This window comes from Bombina bombina, chromosome 2 (assembly GCF_027579735.1).
Source record: "Bombina bombina isolate aBomBom1 chromosome 2, aBomBom1.pri, whole genome shotgun sequence".
In the NCBI taxonomy this organism is placed as follows: domain Eukaryota; kingdom Metazoa; phylum Chordata; class Amphibia; order Anura; family Bombinatoridae; genus Bombina; species Bombina bombina.
The window spans coordinates 341,947,541-341,974,679 of NC_069500.1; the positions used below are offsets into that span (position 1 = coordinate 341,947,541).

Genomic DNA, 27,139 nt, shown 5'->3' on the forward strand with positions numbered 1-27,139 from the left:
ATGGGGATTACTCAGACTTGTCCCCTACTCTGAATCTGGATCAAGAGACCAGAAACTCTCTTCTATGGTGGCTTTCTCGGCCACATCTGTCCAGGGGGATGCCATTCAGCAGGCCGGACTGGACAATTGTAACAACAGACGCCAGCCTACTAGGTTGGGGCGCTGTCTGGAATTCTCTGAAGACTCAGGGACAATGGAATCAGGAGGAAAGTCTCCTACCAATAAACATTCTGGAATTGAGAGCAGTTCTCAATGCCCTTCTGGCTTGGCCCCAGTTAAAAACTCGGGGGTTCATCAGGTTTCAGTCGGACAACATCACGACTGTAGCTTACATCAACCATCAAGGAGGGACAAGAAGCTCCCTAGCAATGATGGAAGTATCAAAGATAATTCGCTGGGCAGAGTCTCACTCTTGCCACCTGTCAGCAATCCACATCCCGGGAGTGGAGAACTGGGAGGCGGATTTCTTGAGTCGCCAGACTTTTCATCCGGGGGAGTGGGAACTTCATCCGGAGGTCTTTGCCCAAATACTTCGACGTTGGGGCAAACCAGAGATAGATCTCATGGCGTCTCGCCAGAACGCCAAACTTCCTCGCTACGGGTCCAGATCCAGGGATCCGGGAGCGGTTCTGATAGATGCTTTGACAGCACCTTGGAACTTCGGGATGGCTTATGTGTTTCCACCCTTCCCGCTGCTTCCTCGATTGATTGCCAAAATCAAACAGGAGAGAGCATCAGTGATTCTAATAGCGCCTGCATGGCCACGCAGGACTTGGTATGCAGATCTAGTGGACATGTCATCCTGTCCGCCTTGGTCTCTACCTCTAAGACAGGACCTTCTGATACAGGGTCCATTCAAACATCAAAATCTAACTTCTCTGAAGCTGACTGCTTGGAAATTGAACGCTTGATTTTATCAAAACGTGGTTTTTCTGAGTCGGTTATTGATACCCTGATACAGGCTAGGAAGCCTGTTACCAGAAGGATTTACCATAAGATATGGCGTAAATACCTATACTGGTGCGAATCCAAAGGTTACTCCTGGAGTAAGGTTAGGATTCCTAAGATATTGTCCTTTCTACAAGAAGGTTTAGAAAAGGGTTTATCGGCTAGTTCATTAAAGGGACAGATCTCAGCTCTGTCCATCTTGTTGCACAGGCGTCTGTCAGAAAATCCAGACGTCCAGGCCTTTTGTCAGGCTTTAGCTAGAATCAAGCCTGTGTTTAAAACTGTTGCTCCGCCATGGAGTTTAAACCTTGTTCTTAACGTTCTACAAGGAGTTCCGTTTGAACCCCTTCATTCCATTGATATAAAGTTGTTATCTTGGAAAGTGTTATTTTTAATGGCTATTTCTTCGGCTCGGAGAGTCTCTGAGTTATCAGCTTTACATTGTGATTCTCCTTATTTGATTTTTCATTCAGATAAGGTAGTTCTGCGTACTAAACCTGGGTTCTTACCTAAGGTAGTCACTAACAGGAACATCAATCAAGAGATCGTGGTTCCTTCTCTGTGCCCGAATCCTTCTTCAAAGAAGGAACGTCTTCTACACAATCTGGATGTAGTTCGTGCCCTCAAGTTCTACTTGCAGGCAACTAAGGATTTTCGACAAACGTCTTCCCTGTTTGTCGTGTACTCTGGTCAGAGGAGAGGTCATAAGGCTTCGGCTACCTCTCTCTCCTTCTGGCTTCGTAGCATAATTCGTTTAGCCTATGAGACTGCTGGACAGCAGCCTCCTGAAAGAATTACAGCTCATTCTACTAGAGCTGTGGCTTCCACTTGGGCCTTTAAGAATGAGGCCTCTGTTGAACAGATTTGCAAGGCTGCAACTTGGTCTTCGCTTCATACTTTTTCCAAATTTTACAAATTTGACACTTTTGCTTCTTCGGAGGCTATTTTTGGGAGAAAGGTTCTTCAGGCAGTGGTTCCTTCTGTATAATGAGCCTGCCTATCCCTCCCGTCATCCGTGTACTTTTGCTTTGGTATTGGTATCCCAGAAGTAATGATGACCCGTGGACTGATCACACATAACAGAAGAAAACATAATTTATGCTTACCTGATAAATTCCTTTCTTCTGTTGTGTGATCAGTCCACGGCCCGCCCTGTTTTTTTAAGGCAGGTAGATATTTTTTAAATTATACTCCAGTCACCACTTCACCCTTGGTTTCTCCTTTCTCGTTGATTCTTGGTCGAATGACTGGGAGTGACGTAGAGGGGAGGAGCTATATGCAGCTCTGCTGGGTGAATCCTCTTGCATTTCCTGTTGGGGAGGAGTTATATCCCAGAAGTAATGATGACCCGTGGACTGATCACACAACAGAAGAAAGGAATTTATCAGGTAAGCATAAATTATGTTTTCTTCTGCGGGCTATGTTTACATAACTTTTCTATAGCTAAAACCTTTTTAGTATAGGTGGATATACCACATGTAAAATCAGCTATTTCAAACACCACATTAAATGAGCTGTTTGTAAACAATTTTATACGTTCTAGCAGGTAAAATAGATAGTTGGGAACTAATTAAAGGAGAATTTTTCAGTGCACTGTCTCTTTTAATATCATATGGCTCATTTAAGAGAATTAGGGGATAAACTGCTTTAATTTAATGGCACATGAAACCCTACATTTTCTTTCCTGATTTAGACAGAATATAATTTAATTTTTTTTAATCTTTATTTACAACCAACAATGTGTACAAAATGTCAACATGAAATTAAACGCCGCACAGGGTACAATAAAGAAATACAGAGTATATATACATAAATCAACTACATGTTCAATTAAGATGAAGTATGTATCTTTCCCATTTTAACTGCATATTTTGTTGGAATTTTATATTTTATATTGAAAAGAAAAAAAAAACATAATAAAAATAAATAAATACATTAAAAAATGAATAAAAAAAAAGATCCAATTTACCACAGACCTAGCAAAACCAAGTCAGAGTTTCTAAAAGGATATATTAAATATTCAATCTCACTAAAGGGAAGGGCTTTTATGAATGCAGACCATTTAAGAAAAAAACTCCTGACATCCTGGTGACTATCTAGGTTGGTATTAATCTGTTGAAGGATACATTGCTTCTTTAAACAATTCTTAATTTCTAGAATACTGGGGACTGTTCACATTTTCAATTTTTTAAAAATTAAATATCTAGCGGCCAATATAGCCATATTAATGATTTTAGCATTAACTTGCTTGTTCCCTAAATTAGGTAAACAAAAGACTATATTTGTTGGTGAGAAGGTCAAAAGAGGGACAGCCAGTATTTTATTAAGCCAGAATTACAATTTGAGCCAAAAATGTCTAATTTTTGGGCAAGTCCATATCATGTGCAGAAGATTCGCCAAGGGGAAAGAGCATTTGGAGCAAGCACTGAAACTACTATTTCCACATTTAAATCCCTTTTCTGGAGTAAAATAAGACATATGAAGTAACTTCAAATGAGACTCCCTCCAAGTGGAGGAGAGAGTTACTCAAGCAACATCTTGAATTGAAAGATAAGGTAATTTAGAATCTAGCTCTTGCCTTAACATTACAGCCCACTTAACGCAGATCTTATCGAGATTAACTATACCCTTATCAGAAACCAAGATAGTATAACAAGGGGAGATTGACATATGTCCATTTTTAACTAGAGAAAGCCAATTCTCAATAAACCCTAAAGACCAATTCCAGCCATAATCATTCGTAAGTTTTAACACATAATGTCTCGTTTGCAAGTATGCAAAGAAGTTTCTGTGTGGAAGGTTAAATTCTGTTCTGAGGGAATCAAATGATTTAACACAGCTTCTCTCCAAATCTAACATCTGATAAACATTAGATAAGCCTACAGATTTCCACTGTAGGAAAAGTATTGAATGTAACCCTGCTTGAAACTTAGGGTTTCCACAAATGGAATATATCTTGAAACACGATATTCTATAGCTAACGTATTACAAATCCTTTTCCAGGCCAGAATTGGATTATATATAGTTCTGAGCTTTTTAATTTCAGATGGAATAAAACTAGCATCAAGATAAGTGAAACAGAAGAGAAAGGGTTCACTATACTTTTCTCAAGATCGTTATTCGTGACATAATTCCTAGAAAATAACCAATCGGTTTCTATGCGAGCTAAAAAAACTTGATTATACACCCTAAGATCAGGAAGAGCCAAACTCCCATGTATCACAGGAAGAAAGAGTTTTTAAAGTGATATTCTAGCCCGCCTATTTTGCCATATGATGGATCTCAGGCAGGAATTGAAAAAAGTAATATCCTTTCTCTTTAAGAGCAAAGGAATGTTCTGTAAAATATAAAGCAACTTGGGAAGGAGAATCATCTTATATGCTGCTATGCGCCCGGATAAGGAGAGAGGTAAATTGTGCCAATTTTTGAGAGTATCTTTAATTTTATTTAAAATTGGAGTAATATTAAGAGAATACCAAGTGGATTAGAGGATATAATTATACCTAAATATCTAAAAGAGTCTCGAACTACAATAAAGGGCACATTTCCGCAAGAATCCCTTGTCTGCTTAATCCAAAGAAGCTCAGATTTTGTGGTATTGACCTTATACCCCGAGAAGGATCCAAACTGCTGTATAATTGAGAGGAGCCTGGGTATATTTGTATGAGTGTTAGCCATGTATACAAGATCATCCTCATAAAGTGCGATCTTTAGCTCCTTCTTACCTATCTTGATTCCCTCAAGTTGCTGCCTAACTAGTATAGCGAGTGGTTCAATAGAAATGTCAGAGAAGCAGAGAGAGAGTACAGCCCTGCCTGGTTCCTCTATGCAAAATTACATCCTGAGATAATAGCCCATTTACCACTATCCTCGTGGAGGCCTTTCGGTATAGTTTTTCAACAAAATGAGTAAAATTTCCTCTTAGTCCAAACTGCTCCAAAGAAAATAAAAGATGATTGTGGTAAACCGAATCAAAGGCCTTTGCCGCATCTATGGATATAATTGCCAGGTCAGAGGTGGCCCCCCTCTCCGGATGGTGTAGACCCCCACCTGTCTTGAAGTTATCTATAGTAAGAAGAAGCTCCCTTATTTTAGCAGCGGAATTTCTATTCTTTGAAGAAGCCGGCTTAACAGAATATAATTTTAAACAACTTTCCAATTTGCTTCTGTAATCTAAGTTGTTTCATTCTCTTTGTATCCTTTGAAGAAGCAGCAATGCACTACTTGGAGCAAGCAGAACACATTGGGTGCGGCCACCATTCAGCTCCTGAGCCGATCTAGGTATCCTTTTCAACAAAAGATGCCAAGAGAGCAACAAATTTAGATAATAGAAAAACATGAGAGAAGAAAATGTAGGTTTCATTTATCTTTAATTAAAGAAAATGATGATTATTCATATTTGTCCAAGAGTAATTAAAGATAAATGAAACCCACATTTTTTTTTCTTCAAAGAAAAATTTGTATTACTCTTATTGGGCCAAGAGTGAATTTTATGTTTTAAGTATTGTAGGTATATATAATATATATGATTTTCATTAGGAATCTATTGGTCTCCGACTTCTTGTTTGCTTAAAATATTAGGATGGTTGATTCAAATGTTTTTGATTGCACCAAAAAGATTCATTTTGTGTATCCATAATCTCCCATTTCACCACAGCCTCCAGTATTCACTAGTTTCTTGGATTATGTTACTGCGCTGCAAACTTTATTATCTAGCATGATGGATCACATAAGAGGCCTTGAGATCTCCCTCACTGCACTGAAACTTGAAGAACTTTCCTTGGACAATATAACTTTTTCAGAGGTAATAATAATGCTGTGTTTTGTATGCCTATAGCCAAACTCTCTCTTGTTGTCATTTATAAATGTTACTTAAGCTATATGTATAATTTAACATATATTGATTAAATGATCTGAGCAACAAACATTGAACATATTTAGTATTAACTAATTATAACTAATAATTTGCTTACATTTTACCTGGGTGGTCAGTAAAATCAGCTGGGTGGTGCACCCAGTAAAAAGGCTTACAACTGGATAAATATAAAATGTCCTACACTTTAAAAACATATTTATCATTTTTGATTGTGCATTAATACTTTTTTGGGGGAAATTAGATTTTCAAAGAAATTACAAACTTCTTAATGAGGGCATCTCAGGGACTTGATAGCTTGTAATTATATTCCCTATTAGCTAGACATTAGACATATCAAAGTTGCTTTTGGCATTTTGTTGTAAAAGTATTTTTGCAACCCCCTTCTGGGTAAAGCTTTAATACCAATGTACTGCTCTGGTGCTGTGTGCTAAGACCACTCTAACTCCGCTGCAGACATCGGTTCAACTGGATACTTCCCCTTCTCATTTGCATCACATACCCTATACGATTTAAAGCACCATAAGGCTTTCATTAAGGTGCTTGTGAATATTTTACCTTCTGCATTTGGAGTACCATGGGAAGTTATACATTTTTAAGGGGTGGACCCATAAAATCTAACTATTAGACTATTTTTTATTTTCCACGTTATTTTAGCAAATGTAGCCACTATTACACTTGCAGATGATGCTTTATTTCAGGACCCAGAAGACCCCTCCTTATGCAAGCTTTTTGGAATGCTTGGTTCTTCCTGTCTCTTGGTGGATGTGCCTGGTTGTTGACAGGACCATTAATGTCTGTCAGGATTTAGTTTGAGAGATGCTCTAACAGCAGTCCTTTTGCCATACGTATATACTGCCAGAGTTTAGTCTATTCTACTCAGCCAATATCTTTATATCCGATGCTTCCATTGACGCATTATATTTGTCAGCGAGAGGTTTAATGTTTGCAAATGCTATGGGTAAAAACTTGGTATGGGGAAGTTACCTCTAAATTACACCTGCTTACCTTACTGTTTGATGACTGAATGTTGCTTTGTTCTAATCTACACCTCATAATGAAGCCCACTTTCATTGTCCTCACAGACTTTAGGAAAACAAAAAGGACCTTTTCGTGACTTTATCCAAAAATTCCCTTGAAGCTCTTTCAGATAAATCCTAAGAAGGATTAGTTCTGCTGTTATTCACTTCCAAGGGTCACATGCATTTTTTCTGTTCTAGACATGTTGATTGTTTCCTTCTCCTACAAAGTATAGTTTCCCTGATCACCCCCTCCAACTTTTTTTCTTCCCAATGCCATGGAGAGTCCATGAATCCATTCTAATTACTAGTGGCAATTCAACTCCTTGCTACCAGGAGGAGGCAAAGAACACCCCAGCAGAGCTGTTAAGTGTCACTCCTATTTCCCATAATCCCCAGTCATTCTTTGCCTTGTACATCGGGAGGATGTGCGAAGATGGTGCAAGCAAAGATTGGGGTCAAACTGTGTCCATGTAATTCTCTTTAGTAAGAGTAATGATGGCTGTTAGCAGTTAGAAGATCGCAAGGTAGTCCTTGCTTAACTTCTAATATTGAATGCTACACCTCTATAGAAAATCAGGGTTGGTTAGTCTGTTTTTCTTTTCCCGCAGGTCCCTGTCAGAGGTTGGCTGAATCTGTCATATCTGAGGAGCTGTTCCTGCCCTACAACTGGATCCACAGGTAAGTGCTTTTGCCTTCTAGAGTTGGAAGGACCCAGCACTTTAGAGGTTAACCCTCTCTGGACATCGTATGGGACAAATGAATCCTCTTATATAGGGATATATATACCTGGGCAGTACTGCTAGGGCACTGAGATGGCTTAAGCGGTTAATATTCCCCTGTTTTTCTGAGGCCGGCACTGAGAGGGATAGGTTAATCTTTATTAAAGTTATATGGAGTCTAGAGCTTATAGGACTCGTATCTTATATTACCCTTGATAGATGTGTGTAACCTGTACATGTTATATATATATTTTTTGTCTGCTTTTCCATTCTGAGTGAGTAATGTAGTTTCTGGTCTTGTAACTTAGTTTGCGGTATTCACATGCTTTTATTTTATTGAGCAGCTAGTTTTCCTCTGGTGCGATCACGTGATCGCTCTCCGCTCTTCTGTTTTCAGCTTAGCTTATCATTGCTGGCTTGGAGAGCGGAGCGTTGCTGGAGAGTCCATATCTAGTTTTTGCGTTTATAGCTCGCAGAACTCTGTGGTTAAAGTCTTGGTCTGTGGATGTAACATACAAGTCCAAACTTTTGTCTTTACCCTTTAAGGGCAAGACTTTATTTGGTCCTGGTCTGGCCGAGATCATTTCCGAAGTTACTGGACAAGAAGGCTAGACCTAAGGGTCGCCAGAATTCTAATTTTCGTTCCTTTCGTAACTTTAAGGGACAAAAGTCTTCCTCCTCTTCTTCCAAGCCGGCCCAATCTAGGGCTTTATGGAGATCCAGTCAACCTTGGAAAAACAATCCAAAAAATAAAACAATCCAAGAAACCTTCCTCTGACTAAGTCAGCATGAAGGGACCTCCCCCGATCCAGTTTTGGATCAAGTAGGGGCAGGCTTTCCTTCTTTCGGCAGGCTTGGATCGGTGATGTCCCAGATCCTTGGACTGTGGAAGTAGTTTCCCAGGGATACAGGATAGGGTTAAAGTCCTGTCCCCCCAGGGGCAGATTTTTTCCTGTCAAGGTTATCTGCAATTCAGGTGAAGAGAGAGACCTTCTTAAACTGTGTAAAGGGCCTATCCTCTCTGGGAGTGATTGTCCCAGTTCCTGTAGTGGAACAGGGTCAAGGATTTTATTTAAACCTTTTTGTGGTTACCAAAAAGGAAGGAACTTTCCTACCCATATTAGACCTCAAGTGCCTCAACAAATTTCTCAAGGTTCCATCATTCAAGATGGAGACTATACACTCCATTCTACCTTTTGATTCAGGAGGGTCAGTTTATGTCTATCATAGACCTGAAGGACGCGTATCTTCATGTCCCTATTCACAGGAAACATCACCAATTTCTGCGATTTGCCTTTTTAGACAAACACTTCCAATTTGTTACTCTTCCCTTCGGCCTTGCCACAGCTCCTCGGATCTTTACAAAGGTTCTAGGGGCCCTTTTGAGGGTGGTCAGATCTCAGGGGATATGCCATACCTGGACGATATCTTGGTTCAGGCGCCATCTTTTAATTAGCAAAATCTCATACAGACACTCTGTTGTCTATTCTTCGTACCCACGGATGGAAAGTAAATCTGGAAAAAGAGTTCCCTGGTTCCAGACACCAGGGTATGCTTTTTGGGAACAATCATAGACTCTCTGTCCATGAAGATTTTTCTGACGGATGTCAGAAAATCCAAAATTCTTGCTTCTTGTCATTCACTTTCGTCCTCTATCCGTCATCAGTGGCTCAGTGTATGGAGGTAATTGGTCTTATGGTTGCTTCCATGGACATTATTCCTTTTGCTGGTTTCCATCTGAGACCTCTACAGTTATGCATGCTCAGACAATGGAACGGAGACCACTCTGATCTCTCGCAGAGGATAGTTCTAGATCCCCTAACAAGAGACTCTCTCTATCTTGGTGGATTTCGCAGGACCATCTGTCTGAGGATACATGCTTCCTGAGACCATCCTGGGTGATTGTAACCACAGATGCCAGCCTGTCGGGCTAGGGAGCAGTTTGGGGTTCTTTAAATGCTCAGAGTCTTTGTTCTCTAGAGGAGTCTTCTCTCCCCATAAACATCCTAGAGTTGAGAACAATCTTCAATGCTCTAACAGCCTGGCCTCAACTAAGTTTGGTCTGGCTTATTTAGATTCCAATCGGACATCACCACCTCAGTGGCATACATCAACCACCATGGAGGAACTTTGAGTTTTTTTAGCTATGAAGGAGGTGACTCGCATTCTCCAGTGGGCAGAGTCTCACGATTGTCTCCTCTCTGCCATCCACATCCCAGAGGTGGACAACTGGGAAGCAGATTTTCTGAGCAGGCAGACCTTTCATCCTAGGGAGTGGGCTTTCCATCCGGAAGTATTCAAAATTATAACCTTCAGGTAGGGGTGATCTGGAGTTGGATCTGATGGTGTCTTCTCTAAACAACAAACTTCCAGGGTACTGGTCAAGATCAAGAGATCCACAAGCAGCGCTGATCAACGTTCTGGTGGTTCCTTGGAACTTCGGTCTTGTGTACCTGTTCCCTCAGTTTGTTCTCCATCCATGAGTCATTGCTCGTATTAAGCAGGAGAGGGCATCGATTTTTCTAATAGCTCCTGTCTGGCCTCGCAGGATATAGTTCGCGGATCTGGTGAAGATGTCATCTCTTCCCCCTTGGAGGTTGCTTTTGATGAAGGACCTTCTACTTCAGGGTCCCTTCCTCCACCCAAATCTAGATTCTCTGAAGCTGACTGCTTGGAGATTGAGCGCCTAATCTTGGCTTGGCGTGGTTTTTCTGAGAAGGTTATTGATTCCATGCTTCAGGCTCGTAAACCTGTTATTCGCAAGATTTACCATAAGGTATGGCATAAATACATTTTATGGGTGCGAATCGAAGGGTTTCTTTTGGAGTCGGGTTAGGGTTCCTCGCATTCTGTCTTTTCTTTAGGATGGCCTGGAGAAAGGTTTGTCAGTCAGTACTCTGAAAGGTCAGATTCCTGCTCTATCTATTCTTTTACACAAACGTCTGGCAGATAACTTGGATGTTGTGCGTGGTCTCAAATCTTATCTACAAGCTACTAAAGATTTTTGGCAATCTACTGCCCTGTTCGTTGTTTTCTTTGATAAGCGTAAGGGTCAGAAGGCCACTTCTACTCTTTCTCTCTCTGGTTGAGAAGTGTTATCCGGTTGGCTTACGAGACAGCTGGACAACAGCCTCCTGAGAAAATTACGGCTAATTCCACTAGGGCTGTCTCTTCTTCCTGGGCTTTCAAAAATGAAGCTTCTACGGAACAAATCTGCAAATCTGCAAGGCTGCCACTTGGTGTCCTCTGCATACTTTTTTCCAAAATCTACAAATTTGATACTTTTGCCTTGGAGAAAAGTTTGTCAAGCGGTGGTGCCTTCTGTTTAGGTCCGCCTGTCTTGTTCTCCCTCCCTTCCATTCTGTGTCCTCTAGCTTGGGTATTGGTTCCCACTAGTAATTAGAATGGATTTGTCTACTCTCCATGCCATTGGAAAGAAAACAAAATTTATGCTTACCTGATAAATTATTTTCTTTCCTGGCATGGAGAGTCCACGACCCACCCTTAATTTGAGTTAAGATGGCTTTTTTTGTATAAACCTCAGGCACCTCTATACCCTTGTGTCATCTTCTTTTTCCATTTTCCTTTGGCCGAATGAAGGATTAATCTCTTCAGACACCATCTTCGCACATCCTCCCGTGATAGAGCCAAAGAGAGTGACTGGGGATTATGGGAAATGGGAGTGAGAATTAACAGCTCTGCTGGGGTGTTGTTTGCCTCCTCCTGGTGGCCAGGAGTTGAATTCCCACTAGTAATTAGAATGGATTTGTGGACTCTCCATGCCAGGAAAGAAAATAATTTATCAGGTAAGTATTCATTTAGTTTTTTTTCTATCTCTCTCCATTCCTTTTCATTATTATTATTTTTTTGTCACAATGGAGGCGCTCCTCGCAAGAGTAATTCACACTTTTCCTTACAACTTTTAATCCTGGAGCTTTTCTTCTACAGGATAAAAAAAATCTAAGGGTAAGCTTAGATCTGCAGGGCATTTTTTCATATCCTTTCGGCAATCTAAGGTTCAGAATGATTCCCCCTCTACCCAGAGGTTTGACTCCTCCATATCCTCCTTGAAGTGTGTCGTCTGGTGCAAAAACAGTCCAAGAAGGTCTATCCCAGCTCCCAAGACCACATGAAGGTGCAGCCCCCATACCAGATCAGTCTCTGGCGGGGGGCAGGTTGAGTTTCTTTTGGGAGGCTCTGGAGAGAACTGTCCAAGGGATATCAAATTAGTTTTCATTCAAGGCCTCCTCAGGGAAGATTCTGTCTTGAGTGCCTCGAGACCCTTTAAAGGCCCAAGCTTTCTTGGCTTGTGTGAGAGATCTGGAATTAATGGCAGTGATTGCTCCCCTTCCAATTCAATAATTAAACCAAAGGGTAGTTATTGTTTTGGATCTCAAAATATTCAACAAATTCCTGAAATAAATCTTCCAAAATGCTAATTAAAGGGACAGTCTACACCAGAATATTTGTTTTAAAATATACATAATCCCTTTATTACCCATTCCCTAGCTTTGCATAACCAACACAGTTATATTAATACACTTTTTACTTCTGTGATTATCTTGTATCTAAGCCTCTGCAAACTGCCCCTTATTTCAGTTCTTTAGACAGACTTGCATTTTAGCCAATCAGTGCTGGCTCCTAGGAACTCCACTTGTGTGAGCACAGTGTTCTCTATATGAAACACATGAACTAACACCCTCTTGTGGTGAAAAACTGTAAAAATGCCCTGAGCTAAGAGGCAGCCTTCGAGGGCTTAGAAATTTGCAAATGAATCTCCTATATTTAGCTTTCAACTAAGAATACCAAGAGTACAAAGCAAAATTGATGATAGAAGTAAATTGGAAAATTGTTTAAAATTACATGCCCTATCTGAATAATGAAAGTTTGTTTTGTACTAGACTGTCCCTTTTAACTCATCTAACCTATCTTTTTTTTTTTTTCTGCGGTTCCGTGACTATTTTTGTCTCTGATAGATCAGTGCAGACTGAAGCTGCAACAGGCATGTGCCCATTTGCACCTTAATTCTCCCACTTCGATTGCTCAGATCATGGAAGTGACTCACAAGTCCTTGGTACAAGGAGCCTCCTTTCTTCAATCAGTGTGGATTGTAATCTCTCAGATGCCTGCTTCTTAGGTTGGGTGCAGTCTGTTTGTCTGGGAAATTGCAGGAGGCAAGGGTATCAATAAATATTTTAGACTTTTGTGCAGTTTTCGGAGATACAAATCAGAAGTGGCTTATGTCAATCATAGGGATGATGATTGACATAAGGGAAAGGCATCATCAGTTAGGCAGAGAACCATCATTGCAGGATTTTTGGCATCCACACTCCGGGTGTGAACAGTTGAGAGGCAGACTTTCTCAGTCACCAGTCTCTTCACCCAGGAGAATAGTCTCTGAATCAGGAAGATTCTGACCAAATTGTGAGACATTGAGGTCTTGCCAGAAAGAGAACTCATGGCTTCTTACTTGAATCACAAACTACCTCTGTATTGTGCCAGGTCTCGGGACCCTCTGGAGAGTCTTATAGATGCCCTAGTGGTCCCTTGGTCATTCAACCTGATTTACACTTTGTTCAGGCTCTGATCCGAAACCAGTTATTCATCCAGTTTATCCTCCTTAGAATCATAACCTGGTTCTTCAAACTCCTCTTTTTGAGTGGATGCATGGTTTAGACCATCAGCTTTGATCCTGGATGGTTCTTTTTCCTCTAGCTTTTTTTTGGCTAGAAGAGGTTTCAGCTTTGTCATGCAAACTTCCTTTACCTTCTTAATACAGGAAGAGTCCACAGCTGCATTCCTTACCTCCCCCACTTCCCTCATCCTCCAGGCATTCTTTGCCTTTCGTCACAGGAGGTTGGCAGAGAAGTGTCAGACGATTTCAGAGTAGTTCCTTAGGAAGGGTATCTACCATTCGATATGGGACTGGAGTTTTAAGTAGTGTTGTCAGCCTCTCAGTGAGAGCATTGAGCTCCTAAGCATTCATTGAGCTCCTAAGCAATCAGTGTTGACGAGTTTCACTGCCTGCTTTTCATCACTCAAGTCCATGTCAGAAGTGATGCTAAAGTCTGTCACACTTGAAGGACGGTGTTTCTGTTCCACGGCATAGATTCTGGTAAGATTGTTTCATTTTGTACACATATTAACGCTAGAAGACAGGGTCACAGTGAGACTCCTTTTATCTTTATAGAAACATAGAAACATAGAAACATAGAATTTGACGGTAGATAAGAACCAAAAAGGCCCATCAAGTCTACCCATATTACATGTTACTTTTTCCTTAGGATAGCCTTATGCATGTCCCAGGCATTTTTAAATTCCTTTACAGTCTTTGTGTTTACCACCTCAAATGGAAGTTTATTCCATGAATCCACCACCCTTTCTGTAAAAAAATGCTTCCTCAAATTTCTCCTGAATCTACTACCCTCTAACTTTAGATTGTGACCCCTTGTTTTGGCATTTATTTTTTTGTGAAAAATGCTTTCAGCTTCTATTTTATTAAGTCCCTTCATATATTTGAAGGTTTCTATCATGTCACCTCTTTCCCTTCTATCCTCTAAACTATACATATTTAGATCATAGAGTCTTTCTTTGTATGTTTTATATTTTAGACCATGTACCATTTTAGTAGCCCTCCTTTGGACAGCTTCTAGTTTATTTATATCTGTCTTAAGATATGGTCTCCAGAACTGTACACAGTATTCCATATTTGGTCTAACTAATGATCTGTAAAGTGGCATAAGAACCTTGCTATTTCTGCTAATAAAACCTCTTCCAATGCAACCAAGCATTTGACTGGCCTTGCTGGCTGCACTGCGGCATTGTGTACCAAATTTTAAATCATCTGAAATAATAATTCCCAAATCCCTTTCTTCTTTAATTACAGTCAGTAATGTACCATTGAGACTATAATTGGCCTTTGGGTTTTTGGATCCTGTATGCATAATTTTGCTCTTGGTAATATTAAATTTCAGATCCCATTTATTTGACCAGTCCTCTAGTTTATTAATATCACAGTTCATTTGATCAACTCCTCCTAGAATCAAGGGTTAATATCTTCTGAGGGGGATTGTTGAACAGTGGGGTGTTAATCATATTTATTTATGGGATTTATGCTGCTTATATGTGTGAGAGATGTTTTGGGCTCATAGACTGATATGGAACATCATACAGGTTGTTCTTTTAGAGAGCTGCACAGTTTTATTAAGCTTGGTGCGCTTTTCCTTTAGCAGGGGCGGTCCTGCATTGTGCACTGTGTGACCGGGAGTGGTCACGGTTTCCATTTCCTATTCCTGACTGAGTGACTACAGAGAGGAGCGAGTTTTCTCTATACTGTCTGGGTCATAGGAGGGGGTGAGTTTTTCTTTGATTTATTCCTTTTTTTTTTTTTTTATTAGTTTTTTTTTATAGATGAAACATAATTATTGGAATAACACAAACTCAGGGATTATATATTTGATTTAAATAAGGTTACCTAGTTAATGGAGGATTCTGATTTTTTTTTTTTTTTTTTTTAAGAGGGTGATCCCTCTACGTCAGAATTCGATACCTGTGTACTGTATATTGTGAGGAGGCCCGGGTAGTCACATTCTCTCAATTATGTTCCATATGCCGCAGCGGGTGTTTTCATCACCCAATGTTGAGATATTAGATGCCACTGAGCCTTCTGCCTCTGAGGACTGTGAGGTGTGTCCCCTACAGTTATCTGATCCTACAAATGCAGCTTCCCTTTGCACCACTAATCCTCCTCCTGGAGGGGGCTTTTTCCACCAGATGTTACTGTGCAGTTCAGTATGGCGATGTCTGCGGTCTTAGCCGGTTTGTCTCGTACTGCTACACGCAAACAAAGGGTTAATCCATGCACTCCTGCCCAGGGAGCATCATGTAAATTGACGGTGGTATCCGATCAGTCATCTGAGGATGCGGTTCTCTCTGAGGCTTCAGAGTACGGACCTTCTGGGTCGGATGTTGCTTTTTACCAAGACAGCATGAAGGGGCAGCCCCCGATCCGGGACCTGATTTAGTAGGGGGCAGACTTTCTCTCTTTGCTCAGGCTTGGACAAGAGATGTTCAGGATCCCTGGGCATTGGAAATTGTGACCCAGGGGTATCAGCTGGAATTCAAGTAATTTCTCCCAAGAGGGAGATTTCATCTTTCACGGTTGTCTGTAGACCAGACAAAAAGAGAGGCGTTCTTACGCTGTGTAAAAGACCTCTCTACCATGGGAGTAATTTGCCCAGTTCCAAAACTAGAGCAGGGACAAGGGTTTTACTCCAATCTGTTCGTGGTTCCCAAAAAAGAGGGAACTTTCAGACCAATTTTAGATCTCAAATGTCTAAACAAGTTTCTCAGAGTCCCATCATTCAAGATGGAGACTATATGTACAATTTTGCCAATGATCCAGGAGGGTCAATATATAACTACCGTGGACTTGAAGGATGCATACCTTCATATTCCTATTCACAAGGATCATCATCAGTTCCTAAGGTTTGCCTTCCTGGACAAACATTTTCAGTTAGTGGCTCTTCCCTTCGGGTTGGCCACAGCACCCAGGATCTTCACAAAGGTTCTAGGGTCCCTTCTGGCGATTCTCAGGCCGTGGGGCATAGCAGTGGTGCCCTATCTGGATGATATTTTGATCCAGGCGTCAACTTATCATCTGACCAAATCTCACACGGACATAGTGTTGGCATTTCTAAGAACTCACGGTTGGAAAGTGAATATAGAAAAGAGTTCACTAGTTCCACTAACAAGAGTTCCATTCCTGGGAACTCTGATAGACTCGATAGACATGAAAATATTTCTGACGGAGGTCAGAAAGTCAAAGATTCTAAATACTTGCCGAGCACTTCAGTCCATTCCTCGGCCATCAGTGGCTCAGTGTATGGAGGTCGTTGGATTAATGGTAGCAGCAATGGACATCGTTCCGTTTGCTCACTTTCATCTCAGACCACTGCAGCTGTGCATGCTCAGACAGTGGAATGGGGATTATGCGAACTTATCTCCTCAGATAAATCTGGATCAAGAGACCAGAGAGACTCTTCTTTGGTGGTTGTCACAGGATCATCTGTCCCAGGAAATGTGCTTCCGCAGGCCAGCATGGGTAATAGTGACGACGGACGCCAGCCTCTTGGGGTGCAGTCTGGAATTCCCTGAAGGCTCAGGGTGTTTGGACTCAGGAGGAGTCTCTACTACCAATCAATATTCTGGAACTGAGAGCAATATTCAACGCATTTCAGGCGTGGCCTCAGTTGGCTTTGGCCAAATTCATAAGATTCCAGTCGGACAATATCACGACTGTGGCATATATCAATCATCAAGGGGGGGACAAGGAGTTCTCTAGCGATGATAGAGGTTTCAGAGATAATCCGATGGGCGGAGGCTCACTCTTGCCATCTATCGGCAATCTATATCCCAGGAGTAGAGAACTGGGAAGCGGATTTTCTAAGTCGTCAGACTTTTCATCCGGGGGAGTGGGAACGCCATCCGGAGGTGTTCGCATCATTGATCGGTCAATGGGGCACACCGGAATTGGATCTGATGGCATCTCGTCAGAATGCCAAACTTCCTTGTTACGGGTCCAGGTCAAGGGATCCCCAAGCTGTACTGATAGATGCTCTAGCAGTACCTTAGTTGTTCAACCTGGCTTATGTGTTTCCTCCTTTTCCTCTCCTGCCTCGTCTGATTGCAAGAATCAAACAGGAGAGAGCTTCATTAATCCTAATAGCGCATGCGTGGCCACGCAGGACTTGGTATACAGATCTAGTGGACATGTCATCTCTGCCACCGTTGAAACTGCCATTGAGACAGGACCTTCTCATTCAAGGTCCGTTCCAACATCCTAATCTAAATTCTCTGCAGCTGACTTCTTGGAGATTGAACGCTTAGTCTTATCTAAGCGGGGATTCTCTGACTCGGTCATTGATACTTTGATTCAGGCTCGCAAGCCTGTCACGAGAAAGATTTACCATAAGATATGGCGTAAATATCTTTGTTGGTGCGAATCCAAGGGCTACTCGTGGAGTAGGGTTAAGATTCCTAGGATTTTGTCCTTTCTCCAAGAAGGATTAGAGAAGGGATTATCAGCTAGTTCCTTAAAGGGACAAATTTCTGCTTTGTCAATTTTACTACACAAGCGTCTGGCAGATGTCCCAGACATTCAGTCTTTTTGTCAGGCTTTAATCAGAATCAAGCCGGTGTTTAAACCTATTGCTCCACCATGGAGTTTGAATTTAGTTCTCAATGTTCTTCAAGGGGTTCCGTTTGAACCCATGCATTCCATAGATATTAAACTATTATCTTGGAAAGTTTTGTTTTTAGTTGCTATCTCTTCGGCTCAAAGAGTTTCTGAGCTTTCTGCGTTACAATGTGACTCACCTTATCTTATATTCCATTCTGATAAGGTGGTTTTGCGTACTAAACCTGGATTTCTTCCTAAGGTTGTTTCTAATAAGAATATTAATCAGGAAATTGTTGTTCCTTCCTTATGTCCTAATCCTTCTTCTAAGAAGATACGTCTCTTACATAACTTGGACGTGGTTCGGGCTTTGAAGTTTTACTTACAAGTGACCAAGGATTTCCGTCAAACATCTTCTCTATTCGTTGTTTATTCTGGAAGACGTAGAGGTCAAAAAGTTACGGCTACCTCTCTTTCTTTTTGGCTGAAAAGCATCATCCGCCTGGCATACAAGACTGCTGGACAGCAGCCCCCTGAAAAGATTGCGGCTCATTCTACTAGAGCTGTGGCTTCCACATGGGCTTTTAAAAACGATGCTTCTGTTGAACAGATTTGTAAGGCTGCTACTTGGTCCTCCCTTCATACTTTTTCAAAATTTTACAAATTTGATACTTTTGCTTCTTCTGAGGATATTTTTGGGAGAAAAGTTCTTCAAGCAGTGGTGCCTTCCGTTTAGGTATCTGTCTTGTCCCTCCCGTTTATCCGTGTCCTGTTGCTTTGGTATTGTATCCCACAAGTAATGGATGAATCCGTGGACTCGTATCTAGTAGAAGAAAAGGAAATTTATGCTTACCTGATAAATTGATTTCTTCTATGATACGACGAGTCCACGGCCCTCCTGTCATTTTAGACAAATTATATTTTTGTTTTTCAAAACTTCAGTCACCTCTGCACCTTTTAGTTTTTCTTTTCTCTTCCTCCTATACCTTCGGTCGAATGACTGGGGGTGGAGAGAAGGGAGTAGCTATATATACAGCTCTGCTGTGGTGCTCTTTGCCCCACTTCCTGTTAGCAGGAGGATAATATCCCACAAGTAATGGATGAATCCGTGGACTCATCGTATCGTAGAAGAAATAAATTTATCAGGTAAGCATAAATTTCCTTTTTTGCTTCGGCAGAAGCAGCTTTTGGGAGAGAGGTTCTACAGGCTGTGGTGCCCTCTGTATAGGGTCCACCTTCTTTAACCTCCCGTTTCTTTTCATTCAGTGTCCTCTAGAGCTTGGGTATTTGTTCCCACAAGTGATGAATGAAGCAGTGGACTCTCCTCCCATTAAGATGGTAAACGTAAATTATGCTTACCTGATAATTTAATTTCCATCTGTGGGAGGAGAGTCCACGGCACCTGCCTGTTCTCCGGTGGGCGGATCTACATTTATTTTTTGATCTTTTGGCACCATTTATACCCTGATATTTCTCCTACTGTTCCTTGTTCCCTTGGCAGAATGACTGGGGGATGAGGGGAGTGGGGGAGGTATTTAAGCCTTTGGCTGGGGTGTCTTTGCCTCCTCCTGGTGGCCAGGTTTTTATTTCCCACAAGTGATGAATGAAGCAGTGTGCTCTCCTCCCACAGATGGAAATGAAATTATCAGGTAAGCATAGTTTTTCCTAGGCTGGGAAAACGCAAGAGGTAAATTAGACATTCAGATAGTAATATTCTATTTCACCTACTGCTACGCAGGTTGCCCTCCCTCATAAGTCTGATGAGGAGGATACGTCGGTAGCCTCCGAGGGTAAAGTCTCAGGTTTGGGCAGTATTATTCCTTCATCTGATACTGAAGAAGTAAACTTCAGATTTAAGCTTGATCACCTTTGTGTACTTTTAAAGGAGGTATTGGCTACTTTGGACAACTACGATACTTCTGTCATTGTCAACCCTAAGAAGTCTAGTAAACTTAATAAATACTATAATGTTCCTTCCTCTGTGGAAGTTTTTTCTGTCCCAGACCGTGTGACAGAGGTTATTTCACAGGATTTGGAGAAGCCAGGGATTCCTTTCTCCCGGTCTCCAGTATTTAAAAAGATGTTTCCTGTTGCTGACTCCATTTAAGATTCTTGGTGCACGGTGCCTAAAGTAGAAGGGGCTATTTCTACTCTGGCTAAGGGAACTACGATCCCTATAGAGCAGTGATTTGCAACCTTTTTTTTGCCGTGGCACACTTTTTTTTACATTAAAAAATCCTGTGGCACACCACCATCCCAAAATTTTACAAAATCACACATTGTAGCCTAATACAGGATATATATATATATATATATATATATATATACACACACTGTACTGTGCTGTCATGTCATGCCTCCTACAAACTATACATGACATACTGACATTCATTCACAATCATAATGATTGTCTGTGAATGAATGTCAATGTCATTGTTGTAAATGATGCCTGATGAGCCTGTCACATACCTCCCAATATTTCAAAATTTGAAAGAGGGACACCCCTGCACTGTTGTCAGTCTGCCACGGCACACTGGTTGAAAAACACTGCTATAGAGGATAGCTGCTCCTTTAAGGATCCCATGGATAAAAAGATGGAAGCTTATTTGAAGAAGATGTATGTTCATCAAGGTCTTCAATGGCAACCTGCAGTTTGTATTGCCACAGTAGCAAGTGTGGCATCTTATTGGTGTGACGCCTTGTCTGAATCAATTTTAGTAGAGACTCCGTTGGAGGAGATACAAGATAGAATTAAGGCTTTCAAACTAACCAATTCCTTTATTTCTGATGCGAACATGCCAGTTATTAGACTGGGAGCCAAGATTTCTGGCTTCACTGTGCTAGCCCGCAGGGCATTGTGGCTAAAATCTTGGTCAGCTGATGTTACCTCTAAGTCCAAGCTTCTGGTGCTTCCTTACAAGGGTAAGATCTTGTTCGGACCTGGTCTGGCAGAAATAATTTCTGATATTATGTGTGGAAAAGGGTCTTTTCTACCGCAAGACAAGAAAAACAGCCAGAAAAAAAGGACATCAAATAAATTTTTGTTCCTTTCGTAACTTCAGAGGTCAAAGTCTTCCTCTCCCTCTTCCAAGCAGGAGCAGTCCAAGTCTTCTTGGAAGCCCTATCAGCCTTGGAGTAAGGGGAAGCAATCGAAGAAACCCTCAGCTGCGTTTAAGTCAGCATGAAGGGTCGGCCCCGGTCTGGGATTGGATCAAGTGGGGGGCAGACTTTCCCTGTTTTGTCAAGCTTGGAGACGAGATGTCCCAGATCCTTGGGCTGTGGACATAGTATCTCAGGGTTACAAAATAGAATTCAAAACTTCCACCTCTCAAGATTATCTGCAGACCAGGTAAAAAGAGAGGCCTTCTTGAACTGCGTGCAGGACCTTTCCTAAAGTGCCTCAACAAGTTTCTCATGGTACCGTCCTTCAAAATGGAAACCGTTCATTCCATTCTTCCTGTGGTCCAAGAGGGTCAGCTCATGTCGACCATAGACCTGAAGGACGCAAATCTCCATGTTCCCATCCACAGGGATCATCACAAATTCCTGAGATTCGCCTTTCTAGACAAACACTTTCAGTTTGTGGCTCTTCCGTTTGGCCTTGTCACAGCTCCCAAAATTTTCTCAAAGGTTCTGGGTGCTCACTTGGCAGTGATCAGGTCTCGGGGAATTGCAGTGGACAACATATTGGTTCAGGCGCCATGATTTCAATAAGAAAACTCTCATACAGAGATCTTGTTGTCTTTTCTACGTTCCAAACGGTTGGAAAGTGAATCTGGAAAAGAGTTCCCTTGTTCCAGCTACAAGAGTGGTTTTCTTAGGGACCATAATAGGGTCAGAAAATCCAAAATTCTCTCCTCTTGCCTCTCTCTTCATTCTACTGTTCGGCCATCAGTGGCTCAATGTATGGAGGTAATTGTTCTGATAGTCGCTTCCATGGACTTCATTCCCTTTGCTCTATTTTGAGAGCTCTGCAATTATGCATGCTCAGACAATGGAACGGAGACCATTAGGATCTGTCCTCAGAGGATAGATCTAGACCAGTCGACAAAGAGACTCCCATTGTGGCTTTCTCTGGACCATCTATCTCGGGGCTTATTCTTCCCAAGAGCTTCCTGGGTGATTGTGACCATGGACGCCAGCCTGCTAGGCTGGGGAGCAGTCTGGGACTTGTTAAAGGCGCAGGCACTATGGACACGGGAGGAGTCTGCTCTCCCCATAAACATCTTGGAGTTGAGAGCGATTTACAATGCTCTGATGGCTTGGCCTCAGTTGTCCTTAGCCCGGTTTATCAGGTTTCAGTCGGACCACATCACCTCAGTGGCTTACATCAACCACCAGGGAGAAACTCAGAGTTCCTTAGCTATGAAGGAGGTGGCACAGATTATTCAGTGGGCAGAAGCTCACAATTGTTGTCTATCTGCCATCCACATTCCTGGAATGGACAACTGGGAAGCTGATTTCCTGAGCAGACAGACATTTCATCCCGGGGAGTGGGCTCTCCACCAGGAGGTGTTCTCCAGGTTAACCCTTTAAATGGGGGGTGCCGGAGTTGGATCTGATGGCGTCTCTGCAGAACACCAAGCTTCCAAGGTACGGTTCAAGGTCAAGAAATCCTCAGGCAACTCTGATAGATGCTCTGGCAGTTCCTTGGGATTTCGGTCTAGCATACCGGTTTCCTCCATTTGCGCTCCTTCCACGAGTTATTGCTTGTATCAAACAGGAGAGAGCATCTGTAATTCTAATAGCTCCTGCATGGCCTTGCAGGATCTGGTATGCAGAAATAGTGAAGTGTAAGGGTCAAAAGGCTACTGCTACTTCTCTTTCCCTCTGGTTGAGAATTATAATTCAATTTGCTTATGAGACTGCTGGACAGCATCCTCCTGAGATAATTACAGCTCATTCCACTAGGGCTGTCTCCTCTTCTTGGGCTTTCAAAAATGAAACTTCTGTAGAACAGATTTGCAAGGCTGCAACTTGGTCCTCTGTGAATACTTTTTCCAAATTTTCCAAATTTGATACTTTTGCCTTAGCTGAGGCCTCTTTTGGGAGAAAGGTTATTCAAGTGGTGGTACCTTCTGTTTAGGTCTGCCTGTCTTGTTCTCCCTCCCTGTTCATTCTGTGTCCTCTAGCTTGGGTATTGGTTCCTACTATTGAATGACGCTGTTGACTCTCCATAGCTTAGGAAAGAAAACAAAATGTATGCTTACCTGATAAATGTATTTATTTCCTGATATGGAGAGTCCACGACCCCACCCTTTATTAAGACAGATATTTTTTACTAAATCTCAGGGCACCTCTACACTTTTGTGTTATTCCTTATTCCATTTTCCTTCTGTCGAATGACTGGGGATTATGGGCTCTTTGCCTCCTCCTGCTGGCCAGGAGTTATATTCCCACTAGTAATTGAATGACATTGTGGACTCTCCATATCCAGAAATAATTTTATCAGGTAAGCATAAATTTTGTTCTAGAGCATACAATTTTAACCACTTTTCTAATTTACTCAATATTTTTTTTTAGTTCTCTTGCTATCTTTATTTAAACATTTAGCCACCAATAAGCAAGCATAACCCAGGTTGTGAACCAAAAAAGACTCCTCTTTATCCACTGAATCTTATAATTCAATTTAAGGTGGTATGTATGTTAAGGGGGTATAACAATCAAAATACAGTAAAGAACATAAGTTAAAATAATGCAAATAATCCTTTGTACGCAATTTATTTTGTGCATTTCAATAAAATAAAAATAAAGGATATTAGTTTTGATGTTTTAACAGACAGACCTCAAATAGTCTTTAGAAGGGCTCAATATTTTAAATTTATTTAAGATCCAGTTTTGTAAAGGAAAATACAAATAATACAACATGGCTGTCCTATAATAAGGTTGGCATCTTTTGATGTGGAAATTGTAATGGTTGGAGAAAGATGGGTAAACACGTTTTGGGAAAAACTTAAAGCTATATATTAGAATCAACTATATTATATGAATGAGTCCTTTCAATCGATTGCTCACAAGCTCAATGCCTGCTGATTGAGTCTGTGTGTGTTAACCATTAACCACACACAACATTAAAGTCTATGGGGATTTTTGTAGTTAAATAATTTGATACATTTTTCTAAAGGATTCTGTTCAGCCCCATAATGTTTTGACTATACAGTATTTACTTTTTAAGCACAAGATTCATCATATACAGAATGTAAGTTTTCATTATGTGACTTTTGGATATGAATACACCATTGGAAGTATAATTGATTTATCATTTGGAGTGTATAATTTATTACCTTATCTATTATTATTATTATTATTATTATTTTATTATAACGTTAGTAGAAGTAGTATCCTCTTTTGTATGAAAATTTTACTTTTGCTCCCTACAGAAGCTGAAAAGCAATTTCCGATACTTTGCCTAAATCAACTGTCAATTTGCAGCATTTGAACGAAAAACCAGCTTAATTATCAGTATTGTTTAAAAAAATATCTTCTTTTTTTGTCAGGATGAAAAGAAGTTTACAAAGCTGGCCCTAGACAAGGTTCACAACAGTTACCTGCACTCACTTCAGGAGATTGGAGAGCTCATTAGAAAAAGACTTGAAACCATCAAGAAACTAAAAATATAGAATTTAATCCTGCACTGGACTTCTGATTATACTGAAATATGGATGAGCTTGTGGCAGCCATCTTTACTTTAATCCAGAACTTCCTCAAAAATGCATGAAGGACTTTAAACATCAAGTCTTTTTTTTTTTTAGGTGTTGAAAATTGAAATATATACAGTTGCTTTAAATTATTGTACATAAACTAGAAGCTGGACACACCCTGGGCTTGACCACTTTTTATACATGTTCATACACCTAATGCAGCAGCAGCAGCAAAGAACTTTCATGCTTATGACTTTTGAAAATCTGTAGATGCAGCAATAGACTCCAGCTTCATCTCAAAGGGCGATTTTGTTCAGAACTACAAATTTTTATTTATTTAATTTTTGTAAGGTTCATTTAGAACATTTGTCATTGACTATCTTTTACTTTAAGTCCTCACAGATTTTTTTTCCCCCAGTTACCGGTCTTATTCTTTTTCTTTGACTGGTTTTTCTTTTCTTTAGGACTTCAGTTTCTAAATAGGGCTTTGCATCTATAGTTACAAATGTTAAAAACCACCCACTGTCTATAATTTAAGAGATGGACTAGAGACAGCATACAATCTCTATATTGAAAGTTGCTTGGAATTTGAAGAATGTCAGTCTGTCCAGGAGGACATCATATTTGGCTCATGTAATATCAACTGAAATACTAAACTTAGGATCTTATTCATGATTATTATGTCTGCCCTTTTCAGCCATGCCAATTGATCTTCAGCTAGTTTTTGAACTTTTAACTAGTGTCCCGGTGCTTTAACATGGAGTATCTTTGTTCTTGTGCTCATGTTTCTAGAAGAAAAATCCTATCTTTTGGGTCTGAAAAGGCTGGCAAAATGTAGTTCATATGGTTTGATGCTAAAAACATTACATTCTTTGTATGCTTGTTTATGCAAACCTGTCCGTTTTGGTATTTATAGATCAATACAAATAATAACAAGCCAAGCTGATTAAAAAAAAAAAAAAAAAACACCTGCTCGATGTGCAGCTGAATTAACCAGCAAAAAAAAACAAAAAACTTTTTAGACCTAGGATTGCCTGCGGTATATTCAGACTTTTACAAATCCATTATTTCCTGTAACATCTCTAAAAGCTGTACTTGAGGTCTCAGAAATTCTGACAATCGAAAACATTGTCTCATACTATGGATACATTTTGTTAGTTATGCTAGGTGGTTGATGAGAGTATTTTTAAAATAAATCCCTATGTAATAAAAATAAAGGTTTTCTTTTTTCCCTATCTCACCTTCTGTTAAAACAAAAAACACTTTTAGATATTGTCCGAAGGTTCTGGATATTTTAAAATTTAGGCTGGTACCAGGAAAATGAACATATCTTTCATTTAAAATAAATATGCAAATAGGTGTGTGTGCTTTAATTATACATGCATTTCATTCTGTACGGGTGTTTTTTTGCTGTAGTTGTATAAGGCAGAAGCTACAGATAAGACTTTGGACTTGGCTTCTTTGGTTCTTTTTCTTTCTATAGTGTACTATTTTAGTATGGACAGTAGCTCTACTCCATATTTCTTTTGTAAAATAATGATGGTCCATAGGGCTCCATAACATATGGGATATTTCTTTCATGTAATTAGCAAGAGTCCATGAGCTAGTGACGTATGGGATATACATTCCTACCAGGAGGGGCAAAGTTTCCCAAACCTTAAAATGCCTATAAATACACCCCTCACCACACCCACAATTCAGTTTTACAAACTTTGCCTCCCATGGAGGTGGTGAAGTAAGTTTGTGCTAGATTTCTGCGTTGATATGCGCTTCGCAGCAGGCTGAAGCCCGGTTTTCCTCTCAGAGTGCAGTGAATGTCAGAGGGATGTGAAGAGAGTATTGCCTATTTGAATACCATGGTCTTCCTCTAGGGGATCTATTTCATAGGTTCTCTGTTATCGGTCGTAGAGATTTCTTCTCCTACCTCCCTTTTCAGATCGACGATATACTCTTATATACCATTACCTCTACTGATTCTCGTTTCAGTACTGGTTTGGCTATCTACTATATGTAGATGAGTGTCTTAGGGTAAGTAAGTCTTATTTTATTTATGACACTCTAAGCTATGGTTGGGCACTTTATATGTAAAGTTCTAAATATATGTTTTAAACTTATATTTGCCATGATTCAGGATAATCAGTATTCCTTCTTTCAGACTGTCAGTTTAATTTTTTTGGGAAAATGCATATGAATAAATATTTTTTCTTACCTTAAAATTTCAATTTGACTTTTTTGCGGGCTGTTAGGCTCGCGGGTGCAGAAAATGCTTCAATTTATTGCGTCATTTTTGGCGCAACCTTTTTTGGCGCAAAATTTCGTCATTTCTGGCGTCATAGTTGACGCCGGAAGTTTTCACGTAGTTGCGTCATTTTTTTGATGCATGTGTGTTACAGACGTTTTTTGCGCCAAAAAATGTGGGCGTCCTTTTTGGCGCCAAAAAAAATATGGGCGTCGTACTTGGTGCCAAAATATGTGGGCGTCATACTTGGCGCCAAAAAATGTGGGCGTCATACTTGGCGCCAGTTTTTTTCACATTATTTCAGTCTCACTTTTTTGTTGCTTCTGGTTGCTAGAGGCTTGTTTGTTTTGCATTTTTCCCATTCCTGAAACTGTCATTTAAGGAATTTGATAATTTTGCTTTATATGTTGTTTTTTTCTATTACATATTGCAAGATATTTCAAAAACTGTTCCTGTATCAGAAAATACTGAGGGATTCCTGATGACTGATATCAGTCCTACCAAAGCTAAGTTAATTTAT

At 40.5% G+C, this 27,139-nt stretch overlaps 1 protein-coding gene across 1 annotated transcript in view; it reads left to right on the forward strand.

Moving 5' to 3' along the window:
* Positions 1-25,739, forward strand: part of NAA25 (N-alpha-acetyltransferase 25, NatB auxiliary subunit) — a 108,199-nt gene extending 82,460 nt beyond the window's left edge. The window contains exons 23-24 of the mRNA XM_053701702.1: positions 5,606-5,752; positions 24,237-25,739. Coding sequence (XP_053557677.1) covers positions 5,606-5,752; positions 24,237-24,359 — 270 coding nt within the window. The 3' untranslated portion in view covers positions 24,360-25,739. The remainder of the gene's footprint in view (positions 1-5,605; positions 5,753-24,236) is intronic.
* The last annotated feature ends 1,400 nt before the right edge of the window (positions 25,740-27,139 follow it).